This window comes from Heterodontus francisci, chromosome 29 (assembly GCF_036365525.1).
Source record: "Heterodontus francisci isolate sHetFra1 chromosome 29, sHetFra1.hap1, whole genome shotgun sequence".
Taxonomy (NCBI): domain Eukaryota; kingdom Metazoa; phylum Chordata; class Chondrichthyes; order Heterodontiformes; family Heterodontidae; genus Heterodontus; species Heterodontus francisci.
The window spans coordinates 19,668,629-19,683,340 of record NC_090399.1 but is presented as its reverse complement, the minus strand read 5'-3'; the positions used below and the strand labels follow the sequence as shown (position 1 = coordinate 19,683,340).

The 14,712-nt window shown below is 46.1% G+C and overlaps 1 protein-coding gene across 2 annotated transcripts in view; it reads left to right on the top strand.

Moving 5' to 3' along the window:
- The window catches only part of LOC137346174 (spliceosome RNA helicase DDX39B), a 36,078-nt gene extending 21,757 nt beyond the window's left edge, over positions 1-14,321 (top strand). For both annotated transcript variants that reach the window (XM_068009555.1, XM_068009556.1), the window contains 5 exons: positions 5,496-5,627; positions 8,413-8,522; positions 9,652-9,796; positions 12,592-12,739; positions 13,955-14,321. In XM_068009555.1, coding sequence (XP_067865656.1) covers positions 5,496-5,627; positions 8,413-8,522; positions 9,652-9,796; positions 12,592-12,739; positions 13,955-13,971 — 552 coding nt within the window. In that variant the 3' untranslated portion in view covers positions 13,972-14,321. The remainder of the gene's footprint in view (positions 1-5,495; positions 5,628-8,412; positions 8,523-9,651; positions 9,797-12,591; positions 12,740-13,954) is intronic.
- Positions 14,322-14,712: the final 391 nt, after the last annotated feature.

The following is a 14,712-nucleotide window of genomic DNA, read 5'->3' as shown; positions in this document are numbered from 1 at the left end:
TCCTATTCCTTTGTCGCTCATGTGCTTATCTAGCTTCCCTTTAAATACATTTGTTTGATTTTGATCATTAAGTAACGCCTTGGTGGTAGGTACCATTGCTAGCAATTACTCAGTGCAGCACTTAAAGGGCTGTATCAAGTTGCAGGGAGAGGTGCATTGTAATTGCCCTCAGCTTATCATTGCAATGATGCATGCATGATGCCAACAATGTGGCCTTGCATGCTCCCATAAGTCTGCCCATGCATTTTATGCTTATATTAAATAATTAACACAGGCTGCTTTAGAGACAGTCTCAGTGTGGTTGCTGGATGGCTCTCTGAAAATAGGTTTAAACTGGATGCTCTGGAGCCCTTGCATGAAAACCCTGCTTCTTGGGCATTCCCTCATTTCCCCCCACTGGTGGTGACCTCTTCAGCCACAGCACCCTTAAGTCCCTCCCTAAATCTTGCTCTGCTTTCCCAAACCACACAAGCACCCTTCTCTCTGACTGTACTTTTGGGAACCCCTTCCTCCCTAGTTTCTGCTGCCCCATTTTCTCTCTTCCTTGTTTACCAATGCTTTCCACACTCGAGATGGTCCTTGGACAAGGAGAGATGTAACACATGATGGAGAAATGAATGGAAGGGTGCTGTTGATGGGTTTAGATGAAGGGTGGGAGAAGGCTCCTGTGGAGCATAAACATCAGTATGGACCAGTAGGGCCAAATGGCCTGTATCTGTGCTGTAAATTCTGTATAATAATGAAGCTACCAACGACGCAGCCCTTATAAAGAATGTATTATTTTTAAATTGCTATTTCCAAGCTAAGAATATTTCGTTTTCGTTCTGGTTAATGCCCCTATTTTAAAAATGGGGGCTGAATCTATCATTTTCTGAATTCATTAATCTCCTTAACTGTTTGGGCGGTTTTCAGACATTGGACCAGCTCCCTGTCTCAAACTGGTTATTGGTGCCACCTCTGTCCGGATGGTGGCCTCTCTGGGTATTTCATAGAATGATACAGGGCAGAAGACAGCCACTCAGCCCATTGTGCCTGTGCCAGCTCTTTGTAAAAGCTAATTAGTCCCACTCCCCTGGTCTTTCCCCGTAGCCCTGCAAATTTCTCTTTTCTAAGTCTATATCCAGTTCTCTTTTGAAAGTTATTATTGAATCTGTGTCCTCTACCCTCTCAGGCTGTGCATTTCTCCTCAGGTTCTTTTGCCAACCTTAAATCTGTGTCCACTGGTTACTGACACCCCTGCCAGTGGAAACAGTTTCTCCTTATTTACTCCATCAAAACCTCTAATAGAAATGTAGAAAGATTTTCGGCACAGAAGGAGGCCATTCTGCCCATTGTGTCCTGCCGGCCAAAGGGTACAGCAAGTAATTCAAAAGACAAATGGAATGTTGGCCTTTATTGCAAGGGGGGATGGAGTATAAAAGTAGGGAAGTCTTGCTACACCTGTACAGGGCATTGGTGAGACCACACCTAGAGTACCGATTACAGTTTTGGTCTCCTTATTTAAGGAGGGATATACTTGCATTGGAGGCAGTTCAAAGAAGGTTCACTAGGTTGATTCTGGGGATGAAGGGGTTGTCTTATGAGGAAGGGTTGAGCAGGTTTGCCTATACTCGGAGTTTAGAAGAAAGGGTGATCTTATTGAAACATAAGATTCTGAGGGGGCTCGACGGGGTAGACGGTGAGAGGCTGTTTCCCCTCATGGGGGAATTTAGAGCTAGGGTACATAGTTTCAGAATAAGGGGTCACCCATTTAAGGTGGAGATGAGGAGGGATTTCTTTTGTGAGGGTCGTTAATCTTAGGAATTCTGTTCTCCAGCGAGCAGTCGAGGCTGCGTCATTGAATATATTCAAAGCTGAGTTAGACAGCGTTTTGAACTACAGGGGAGTCGGGGGTTATGTGGGGGGGGGGGGGGGGGGGGGTGCAGGCAGAAAAGTGGAGTTAAGCTCGCGATCAGATCAGCCATGATCTTATTGAATGGCAGAGCAGACTCGAGGGGCTGCATGGCCTACTCCTGCTACTTATGAAAAAGAGCTATCTAGCCCAAGCCATCATGATTTGGGAGATCTCTGTTAAGTCTCCCATTAACATTCTGTGCTGTAATGAGAACAATCCTAGCTTCTCCTGCCTCTTCACATAACTGAAGTCCCTCATCCCTGGTACCATTCTAGCAAATCTCTGCACCCTCTCCAAGGCCTTGACAACCTTCTTAAAGTGTTGTCTCCAGAATTAAATGCAATGCTCCAGCTGAGGCCAAATAGGGTTTCATAAAGGTTTAGCATAACTTCCTTGCTTTTGTACTCTGTCTATTAATAAAGCCAAGTTTGTTTTTTTTAATGGCATTTTCAAATTCAAAGATGTGTGTACACTCCCTAAAGTGTGCTGTCCGGAATTGAAACAATACTCCAGCTGGGACCTAACTAGTAATTTATAAAGCCTTAGTATTGCATCCTGCTTTTTCAAAAACAAAAATCAACGGTAATTAAAAGCTCAGCTAATTGTTGTCTTTTCGACCTCGCTATATTTTCTTCCTCCCTTGTCTCTGACATGTATTGAGTGCGGGAGAGTGTGGCCTAACCCCCAAACCACTATGTCGGGCCTGCCACTCTATCGCATCCTGTCATCCGACTGCTGATTGTGGAGAAAGCTTTGCTTGAATCCTTGCTCACCAGTCTCTCTTCCAATGCTGAAGGCTCTGAGCTATCATACCACAGAGACTGGTACCTCACTCAAATGACCATCCTCGATGTGCAGAACGAAAGTGAGCACCAGCAGGTTATTTGGCCTTGGGTAGCACACAACTGCGCACGATCATGTTGTTACTTTATCTGTGTACATGGACTTCAATTCGGGAGGGGGAAATCACTGGATAGGAACAGAAACCGAAACCAATTTCTTTTGCCCGCTATAAAAGTGGAATTTTTTTAAAAGGAGAGAGACTAATAGATGTTAGTATACAGAGAGATTTTGGCATCCTTGTACACGAATCACAGAAAGTTAAAATGTAGGGACAGCTGGAGACCTGACCCACGCCCGACAGAGCCCAATCCAAACCTTTGCCCGACCCGGCCCAGGTCCTTCCATTTTTTTCCCGTGCCCGACCCGACCTGACCATCAGTTAACTTACCTTTTGTTTTTCACTTTGTTCCTTACCTGCACAAGCTTAAAATAACCTGCAAAACCACCTTTAAAGTCCAAAAAGTAAATTAACATTAAAGTCACTTACCTGAGGTGGTGATAAAGCATGTCCGATCCGGCCCGACACGTGTCGTCGTGTCCCGTCTGGTTCAGGTCGGGTAGTGACCCTTTGGGTACAGCAAGCAATTAGGAAGGCAAATGATATGTTAGCCTTTATTACAAGGGGATTGGAGTAAGGAAATCTTGCAGTAATAGTATAGGGCTTTGGTGAGACCACACCTGGAGGATTGTGTACAGTTTTGGTGTCCGTACCTAAGGAAGGATATACTTATCATAGAGGGGGTGCAATGAAGATTCACAAGGTTGTTTCCTGGGATGAGGGGATTCTCCTATGAGGAGAGATTGAGTACAATGGGCCTATATTCTGTGGACTTTAGGAGAGGGAGAGACGAACTCATTGAAAGGTTTAAAAAACAATTCAGAGAGGGATTGATGGGTTAGATGATGAGAGGCTGTTTTCCCTGACTGCAGAGTCTAAAACTAGGGCTCATCGTCTCGGGATAAGGGGCCGGCTATTTGGGACTAAGATGATGAGAAATTTCTTCACTGAGCATTGTGTATCTTTGCAATTCATTACCCCAGAGAGCTGTGAATACTCCATCGTTGAGTATATTTAAAACTGAGATTGATAGATTTTTTTGGACACTAAGGGAATCGAGGGATATGGGGATAGGGTGGGAAAGTGGAGTTGTAGAAAATCAGCCATGATCTTATTGATTGGCGGAGCAAGCTCGAGGAGCCGAATGACCTACTGCTGCTCCTCGCTCTTAGCTTCTAACTCTGAAGCACTGAAGTTAATTGAAGCAAATTGCCCCTCACATCTGCCTCTGCTGAGATCAAACAACGGGGCACACACCAGGAACAAGATTCCTTGCTCAGTATGATCCGACTGCATGCTTGATGAACTCGGAGAAAGTACTGATTTAAAAGGCTTTCCCGATAATGCAGTGAAGCAAGCTCTTAAAGTTTCTTTCTTCATCTAATTTGACTGACTGCAGAGTGGTCCATTCTGTCGTAAGGCAGCCACTGTGGTCATTAACCACAGGATTGCGCGCTCTTGGGTCAAAGGGGTTTTAAGTGCAGAGAAGGTGGAGGTTATGGTTGGAGCGTTCCGTCCCGAGGTGTCTCCTAGTGCTTGTGAAATGACTTTACGGTCTCCTGGTGCAGCAGTTATACAATGGACACTGATTTAAGGTAACTGAATATGTCAAACTTCTGGGATATTTGGAACATAGGAGACCATTCAGCCCCCTAAAGCCTGTTCCACCATTGAATTCGATCACAGCTGCTCTGCACCTTAACTACATCTGCTCCATCTCGTTGGCTCCACATCCTTTAATACCCCTACCTAACAGTGGCGCAGTGGTTAGCACCGCAGCCTCACAGCTCCAGGGACCCGGGTTCGATTCTGGGTAATGCCTGTGCAGAGTTTGCAAGTTCTCCCTGGAACCGCGTGGGTTTTCGCCGGGTGCTCCGGTTTCCTCCCACAGCCAAAGACTTGCAAGTTGATAGGTAAATTGGCCATTGTAAATTGCCCCTAGTGTAGGTAGGTGGTAGGAAATATGGGATTACTGCAGGGTTAGTATAAATGGGCGGTTGTTGGTCGGCACAGACTCGGTGGGCCGAAGGGCCTGTTTCAGTGCTGTATCTCTAAATAACAAAATAAAAATAAATAAAAGTCTATCAATCTCCGTTTTCAGTTTTGAATTGACCTCCAACCTCAGCATCTTCTTAGGCCAGAGTTCCAGATTTCCACTCCGCTTTGTGTGAAGTGCTTCCTGACATCACCCTGAATGGCGCAGCTCTAATGACCAGGGGTCATTAATTTGAAATTGCCACTAAGAGAACGAGAAAGGGGAACAGAAGAAATTTCTATTCTAGCATCCCCACCAGAGGGAATAGTTCCTCTCTGTCTGCCCTGTCGATTCCTTCGATCACCACAAAACCCTTGATTAGCCCATCCCTTAATCTTCTATACTCGAGGATATACAAGCTTAGTCTGTGCATTGCAGTGAAAAGTTTTTTTTGTTGGGAAACCTAGCTGACGTGCGGGAGAGGGTTAAGAACGGTGTAATCTCACGCTTGGCATTCATTTCCCAAAGGGTTGGTGACCTTCCTGTTAGCATCTCTCAGCATGTCATTAGTACAAGATTGTTGTCTTGCTGTTCTTAGAACGATGGAATATCTTGTGTGGGTTGGGGCGGGGTGGGGGGGGGGGGGTGGTGGTCTCAGAGCGGTAAAGCTCGGAGGCTGCTTAGAGGGGGGCGTGGATTTAACATTGGGGTAATTTGCTTCACAGCCGATGGAGATCTTTGTAGATGATGAGACGAAGCTCACCCTGCATGGATTGCAACAGTACTACGTGAAACTGAAAGACAACGAGAAGAACCGCAAGCTCTTCGACCTGCTCGATGTTTTGGAATTCAACCAGGTATCGACACCTCCCATAGTCCCTTCCTCTTGGGGGGGAAAGGTGGGGTAGTAGAAACAGCAATACAGCCTGGAGTACATGGCAGGTTCACCCCAACATCTGAATGGAGTGAAAAGATGGGTTATGGCCTTTTGGGCATGTTCCCTTCATGAGATAATCGCTGTGTACATCCAGCATTCTCTCTGCCTTTATTTAGGACTTTCTAATCAGGTGTTTGAGGGGGAGTGGGGGTTGTTGGCTGGGGAAGAAATGAATTGAAAAGATGATCAACTTACGCAACATTTTGTGGGGGTTATTTTAACCAAACTTCGCTGGACGGGGATTCCACGGGATTGGGTAAAATGCCGATTTTACAACCCTCCGCACCCCAGTATTACTGACTTCAATGGAGGATAAAGTCAGGGCAGATAAAGGTTTGCAAAGGAAACCCAACCGAGCCCGAATGCCGGGCCTGGAAGTGCGATCCGACCCTACCCGAACCCGCGCCTGTCGAGGTCGGGTCAGGTAGCAGGCCTTTACATCAGTAAAGGTCCGCGACCCGACGGGACCTGACAATGTGTTGGATGCGGGTTGGGAATTTCCCATATAAGGCTATCCAACAGGGCATTGCAGTGTTTTAAGGGCAGGAGGCAAAACCGGTTTTGCACCCAACCCTGTCAGTTTCCCGACGGGCAGGTTATAAAGAAAGACTTGCATTTATATAGTGCCTTTACAACCTCAGGATGTTCACTTTTGAAGTGCAGTCACTGTTGTAGGAGGTGCAGCAGCCAATTTGTGCACAGCAAGCTGCCACAAACAGCAATGTGATCATGACTGGATATTATGTTTTCTTCGTGATGTTGGTTGAGGGATAAATAGTGGCCAGGTTGCCAGGAAAAGCACCCCTACTCCTTAAATGGTGCCTTGGGATCTTTTGCATTCATCTGATGAGCCGAGGCTCTGTCTGCCCTAATGTCTCATCCAAAAGACGGCACCTCCAACAGTGCAGCACTCCCTCAGAACTGCACTGGAGTGTGAGCCGAGACTTTTGTACTCTGGTTTCTGGAGTGGGACTTGAACCCACAACCTTCTGACCCAGGGGCGAGAGTGTTACTGACAGAGCCACGGTTGACATTGGGGTAGCTTAAAATTCCAATCTTCTTTGCTAAAAGCATTTTTAAAATTGGGTTTATTGAAAAAAATTTATAAACTCTATCAAAATTTCCTCTGGTGGCCTTGCGGGTAACTGGACTGTTCAGTCTGGTACTCGGCCATATAGACCAGGGGGGTATCAGATTGGTTCCCCGGTCTTAGCTGGAGCGACTGCGATGCCCCTACAGGTGAATAACCTGCTGATGCTCTCTGTCCAGAATCGCAGATGAAGAATGCTCATTCACGTTGAGGTAGTGGACAGCTGCCTGTGCTTGTGGAATCACACAGCCCAGCAGAGGGAGAGGAATAGAGAAAACTTGTTAAATGGAAGAAAAACAAAAATTATGAAAACAAAGTTACATCAAATAAATCATGTCAAAATTAAATATTAATATAGATATCCAGGTATTTAATGGCAAGGCTGGCATTTCTTATCCATTTGAGCAGGTGATGATGGGCCTTCTTGAACCACAGTAGTCTATATGGTGAAGTTGCTCCCATATTTAGAGTGCATGTTGATGTGCATCAAAACAAAATTCATTGTTGCCACTGGGATTTCACAGAAACCCTCAGATCTCAGCACTCCTCCAATTCAGGCCTCTTCCACATCCCTGTTTTTCATCACTCCACAGTTGGTGGCCATGTTTTCAGCTGCCTGGTCCCTGAGCTCTGGAATTCCCTCGCTAAACCTCTCTGCTTCTCTCTCTCACGTTTGTGGCTTTGGTGTCAAATGTTATTTGATAATTGCTCCTTGAGCGCACATTGGGACATTTTGCTGCAGTAAAGGCACTATAGAAGTTCAGGTTGTTGAAGTGTATCGGGGAACACCTGAAACTCTCGGGCACCATCTGCTTGAGCTGTGGACGCGTCCCCCCACCCCCCTCTCCCCCGCCAGCAGCACAATTATAGATTCTGTCCGCCCAAACTTGTCTGCATCTGGGGTGAGCACTTTGAGGTGTAACACTTCAATGTACTACAGGGGTTTACACTGATGATGGATGCACTGACGTGGTGAACAAAGAGCATTACTGTGTAATGACTCAAGTGTGACTTTTTTCTCTCTTTATAGCTATTGGTGCTAATCTGTATCTTTGTATAAGATCTTCAGAGCCCACTATGCTCTTGATGTCACCTTCTGCATAAAGCAAAAATAAATTGTAGCTTATTTAAAAAAAAATAATGCACGAGAAATGAAATCCAGTCATTTCTTTTGTGATTTGGGGTAACCCGGAGAGGTGCTGAGGTAATGAAAGGAGGTGAGCAGCTGTCACTCTAGAGAAACTCTGAACAGTAATTAGCTGCTAATTTATCTTTTTAGGATCGCTTCCTTACAGGACCTTAAACTGCCAAGTTAGGTTTGCCACAGCTAAATCTCAGCAACATAATACATTGTGTATAGCAAAATCTAACTTTTCTCTTGTAAAACGTCATGAGAAGCATTAGTGCATTCAGTGAGCAATGTGACAACTACTGGGTGATGCGTGTATTGAAAGGTGATGGGTTTAAGGTTAGAAAATAGCATTTCTGTGGGGATGCCTTTGTACGCATTAGTCAAGAGCTTGTTGGTTCGGATGTTTGGCCGGCCGGAACCCTTGTAGACAGTGAACAGCAGAGTTGTGAGGTTCCGCCTTCACCAGATTCTGTTTCTCTGCAGGTGGTGATCTTCGTAAAGTCAGTGCAGAGGTGCATCGCCTTGGCACAGCTCTTGGTCGAGCAGAACTTCCCTGCTATAGCCATTCACCGAGGCATGCCCCAGGAGGAGAGGTCAGTGCGGCCACGTTCAGTGACACAGATGGTCAGGCGAGAGCAGTCTTGCCCTCATGACCCAGTTTGTAAGGGAACGGAGTGTGGAACTTAAAGAATCACACAGCACAGATGCATCAAGCCTATGTTGGCTCTTTGAAACAGCTATCCAGTTAGTTCCACTCCCTTCTTCTTTCCCCTTAACCTTGCACAATTTTCTTTTTCAATTATTTATCCAATTCCCTTTTGAAAGTTTACTATTGAATCTCCTTCCACCAACCTTTCAGGCAGCACGTTCTAGATCATAATTCACTGGGACAACACTCTTTTCTTCCCAACTCCCCTCTGGTTTTTCTACCAGTTATCTTAAATCTGTGTTCTCTAGTTACCAACCCTCCTGCCAGCGGATGCAGTTTCTCCTTATTTACTCTTATCAAAACCTATCATATTTTTGAAAACCTCTTATTAAGTGTCCCCTTATCCTTCTCTGCTCTGAGATAAACAATCCCACTTTCTCTACTCAGCCATATAGAGCTGCGGAAAGAGTGGGGAGAAAGGCCTCTGTAATCTTCAACATAGGGCTCTCGCTGCAAATAGCTGTTGGAAGATTACTGGGACCTTCCTCTTCAGGTTTCACCTTTCCCCACCACCCTCACTGCATGCTAGAATAAACCTTGTGGTGGGCCACCAGATCCCGAGCTCAGATCTATTTCCCTGGCTGCACCGTGACTCTGAGCATTAGCATATAACCATCCCCCTCTCCAGATTTCTCCCATCCCCCCCTCTTCTGAAGAGCTACTCTATGGAGTATGTTTCCCTGGGCTCATCACCTTCCCTTACTTTGTCCAGGTGCCCGTTCTAATGTGAACATGGTGCTGAACATCAGTGGACTATCCAACTGCTGCGTGCTTCACAGCCAAGCTTGATCCTGATGTCATGTGATGCCCAATTTATATGCACTTTCCAGCAAAAGGGTTGCGTGCTAATGACCAGAAGTCCGAATCCTTGGCTGACTCTTGTTTTCCCCCCTCCTTTGTGCTTCTATTTCTCTTTCCCCGCCTCCCCCCCCCCCCCCCCCCCACCCCCCAACCAAGCCCCAGGACCAAATTAAATCAATGCAATGAATTTGTCAAGCATTTCATTTCCCCAGGTTATCCCGATACCAGCAGTTTAAGGATTTCCAGCGGCGGATTCTGGTCGCCACCAACTTGTTCGGCCGTGGGATGGACATTGAGCGAGTCAACATTGTATTTAACTATGACATGCCAGAGGATTCCGACACCTACTTACACAGGGTACAGTGCCTTTTGCTGTGGTACCAAAGCACAAAGTGTTTGCTTTATTGTAGTGAATGTAGTAACAACACGGTGACTTAACAGCTTTCACTTTCAGGCACTCAAGCCTCAATGTTTGTCTAATTCTGAACTTTTGAGCATCCCGATTTTTATTGCTGCAGTATTGGTGGCCGTGCCTTCCGCTGCCTAGCCCCTAAGCTCTGGAATTCCCTCCCTAAACCTCTCTGCCTCTCCACCTCTCTCTTCTACTTTTAAGATGCTCCTCAAAACCTACCTCTTTGGCCAAGCCTTTCATCACCTGTGCAAATATAGCTCTTTGTGTCTCGGTGTCAAATTTTATTTAGTGGTCGTCTTGTGACACGCCTTGGGACGTTTGCTATGTTAAAGGCATTGTACAAGCGCAAGCTGTTGTGATGTCGGTTAGTTTAATACAGATTGATGACCCGAGCCTTTCACCGCTGAGACCTGGATTTAAATTCACAGCCAGACTGGTGGTATGAAAGGCCATAAGGGGCATGGGGTCCTCTGGGTGAAATGAGTTTTGGGCAATCACGGTCGGCTCCGAATGGACGTGGCCTGACAGTACCAAACTCAGCCTGGTCCAGCGCTAGTTGGCACCCTCGCTCAGATGAGCCACAAAGTGGCTGTGTGGGCAATGGTACATTAAAAAAAAAAATCAGAGCGGGGGCATGCTGTTCGGCTGGAGCATGCAGTTGGGGCAGAATTACGGGGCTTTTTTCTGCTCTTGGCTGTACTGTATCTGACTAGCTGACGCTGGGCGCCTTAAATGGGAATTGTTCCATTCCTCAGCGCAAACGCCCCCCTCGTGTGGAACACAAGATTTTTATTTGAAGTTAATCAAGTTAACTTAACATCCCTTTACTGAAATAGCAAGCAAAGCCTTGTCGTATGAGCGCACTATGTGTGCGTTCGCTATTATCACTAACCATTATTTCGAGGCTACTCTGTTGGCTTCAAGCACGCAGGTGATGATGGGCAGCATCCTTAACACTGTTTCCATAGATGATTGCCTGAATTTCACTTTATTCTGTCGCTGGAACTGTACAGATGCTGAGCATCATTGGGACGTAGTCTGACCGAAAAGCTGGGGAGCAGAGTCTATTGAGACTAGAGAAACAACAATTCCAGCCTACACCCAATTGGGCCCGAACTTGCATTCAGCAAGTACAAATCTTGGTCACTAAAATAAAAGCAAAATACTGCAGATGTTGGAAATCTGAAATAAAACCTGAAAGTGATGGAAATGCTCAGCTGGTCTGGCTGTATCTGTGGAGACAGAAACAGTATTAACGTTTCAGCTCTGTGACCTTTCATCATCATGATGCTGCCAGACCTGCTGAGTACTTCCAGCACTTTCTGGTTTTATTACAGATTTTGGTTACGTTTTGTCCTTGACTGAAGGAGCAGAAATTCATCACTTCAGTTCTGTCAAGGGCCACATTTCCTCCAGTCCAGGGTAAATAATCACATTGCCTCTCTGATGGACATGTGTGGGACTAACACTATTCCAAGCTTATCAGTTGTCTATGACGCTACTTGAGGATGAGAGTGGAGGGGATGGTAAGCTGGATCTCGAGTCCAGTCGGCTCCAAGGTGACTTGCCTGGTGACGGTAGATTGGAAGGAACTCATCCATGGAAGACGCAATACCTGAGCTGGGAGATTTCCAGTGTCCTGGAGCCCTGGTGTAGATTGACCAGCTAGCCATGGTATGTTGTTTGGAGCAGTCACACAGGACTGGGATGCTTTGCCCTCTACAAAGCTGTGTCCAAACTGTTAAAGTGTTCCTAACCATCCAAGACATGGGAAGCTCCCTGCTGGTAAATCCTTGTTGGGATTGAACTTCAGCTGTACATACGAATTATGAGCAGGAGAAGGCCACTCGGCCCTTCAAGCCTGCTCCGCCATTCAATAAGTTCATGGCTGAACTGATTACTCCACATTTCCACCTACCCCCGATAACCTTCCACACCCCCTTGCTTATCAAGAATCTATTTACATCTGCCTTAAAAATCTTAAGACTCTGCTTCCACGTCCTTTTGAGGAAGAGAATTCCAAAGACTCACGACCTTCAGAGAAAAAATTTCTCCTCATCTCTGCCTCAAATGGGCGACCCCTTATTTTTAAACAGTGACCCCTAGTTCTAGATTCTCCCACAAGGGGAAACATTCTTTCCACACTCTCTGTACCACCTGGCATTGATAAACAGTGGCTGTTACCAACTGGCACCTGAGACTGTCTGGGATTAACTTATCAAACTGTGTCTGGATGGAGAGCGTGTGCACTCACACTCGGACAAAACGCAAACTCCAGTTATATAACTTGGAGACTTCTGCCATGGGTTTTTGCAAGGTGTTGGACACCCAGCTAGCCATAATGTCACCAACGCGAAGGAATATGCTGAATCTAATGTCCACGTTTCATACTCTTGCCAACCTTTCAAATTACAACTGGAGGAAAATACATCCACGGTTTAAACTGGGAGTCCTTATTGCTTAATAATGTAAGCAGGTTCTTAGGCTGATTTCAATAGTTTCAGCTTCCATCTGCAGGTCAATGCAATGAGTGTTGCAGCAATGCGCTGCGCAGGCGGGGAGAGCCCAGGACTGGTCTCAGGATGGTGCAACCGTGGGCCTTGAGAGCTCTGGGCGGGAAGAGAAAGGGAACCGGGTAGGGTCCGACTCCAGACTGCTCTCTGACGCTTTCTCTGAGCTCCGATATTTTACGGATACAGCTCTCCCAGTTAATCCTAACATCCGGGTCTTTGCATCGCAGGTGGCCAGAGCTGGCCGGTTTGGCACTAAGGGGCTGGCCATCACCTTCGTGTCGGACGAGAATGACGCCAAGATCCTCAACGATGTGCAGGACAGGTTTGAAGTGAACATCAGCGAGCTGCCTGATGAGATCGACATCTCTTCATACAGTAAGTGTCAAGCATAGCCTCTGTTAACAGGCATCTTCTGTTCCCCCTCCATTAACCCACTAGAGATGGACAAACACTTTGGACGTCAGCTTGGTTCAGTTTGATAGCAGTTGAGCCGTTGGTTGCAAAGCATTGCACGGAATGTGCAGCATGGGAACAAGCCTCTGGGCTCAGCTGGTCTGGGCCAGTTTTTAAGCTCCACCTGAGCCTCCCCCTTCCCTACTTCATCTCACCTCCATCAGCATATCCTTCTGATCCTTCCTCCCGCACAGACTTAGCAGATTTCTCCTTAAATCTATTTATGCTATTTGTCTGAACCACTCCACGTGGTAGTGAGTTCTGATCACTCTGGGTCAAGATATGAACTTAAATTTGTGTGCTATGGTTACCTCTCCTGCTAATGAAAGCAGTTTCTCCCAATCTATTATCAAAACCTTCCATAATTTTGAACGCCTCTATTAATTCTCCTCTTAACCTGCTCTGCTCTAAGGAAAACAATCAGAGCTTCTCTGGTCTATCCACGTCGTTGTAGAATAATTTTGCGGCTTGATGGGATTGGAACTCATGGACTTTAGAGTTCTCGTCCAACACCATAGTCATGACTGTTGTACCATACCCTGCTTGTTTTTAATTTGAGTTAAGGACCAGGCTGAGACTGCCAGTGCAGTACCAAGGTCGCGCTGCACTGTCAGAGGCAGTGTCCTTCTAACGAGACATTAAAACGAGGCACGTTGACCCCCTCAGGTGGATGTAACAGATCCCACAGCACTATTTCAAAGAAGGGCTGGAGAGTTCTTCCAGTGTCCTGAGCCAATATTTATCCTCAACCAACATCACTGAAACATTATATGGTCATTATCACATTGCTGCTTGTGAGAGCTTGCTGCATGCCGTGTTTCCTAAGCTACAACAGTAAGCATACTTCAAAAAGAAGGATACTCAGCTGTGAAACGCCTTTGGGATGTCCTGAGGCCTTGGAAGGCGCTATATAAATGTAAGTTATTTTATTGTTTCATGGAGGTACCAGGTCAGCTTGCCTGAGGCCAAAACATCAAAGCATCTCATGGTCTTTCATGAAAACCAGAGGAGTTAATTGATTTCAGCCCAGGTAGTGTTTGGGGAAGAGAAGGCTCAGGAGGATATGTCACATGCAAAAAAAGACATTTTTATTGTGTAGGATATTACTCACATTTTTTTCTTTCTCTCTCATTCCAGTTGAACAGAGCAGATAGACGAGCGACTACAAACCCAGCTTTTATTGCCGTCGATTGTTGACAGCCCGAAGTCTGACTGTGCGGTCTGCACCGTTTTACATTGCGCGTTCACCGGCATTGACAATGGAAATGACTGAATGTAAATACCCTGCATTTAGCTGCACTTGACAGCAAGTGACACTATTCCATTATCGAAACAATTTTTAGACTTATTTTCCTCTTTCCTTTATCTTTGTTGAACAGTGTTTGCATGGAAATTATGATTGTTACAATCACACTACGTCGCCCACCTGGTACAGTGTATTTGAGTAGCGAATATGTTCCAATAATAATTAAAAAAAAGGAAATCCTTGGTACCAGGAGCTGAATACGTTGTCAGTCTTCTGTTTCCTTCTCCCCATCTACTCTGTCCTGAAGTGGTTGACGAGTTGCTGAGGTGCGCTTTCCATGGGCCTCCGTGTGCGAACTGAAGCAGGGCATACCTGTCGACTATTCAACTGTGGGGAGCAGTGCAGCCCCGTGTAATTCGGACCCTCTACCCACATCCACATGCCCAATTTCCGGCAGGGGTTAGATGCGTGTCCCCTGGATTTTTTCCTCCCTTTTGTACCCAGCCTTTCCACAGCCGATTGGAAGATCAACTAAGGGAGTCACTTTAACTCGACTCAACCGGAGGGATGCTGACAGGATCGTGTGCAATGCTTATTTTATACACCTGCTCGATTTTACTCCCCATTGAGAAACCGGAGGAAGGAAAGA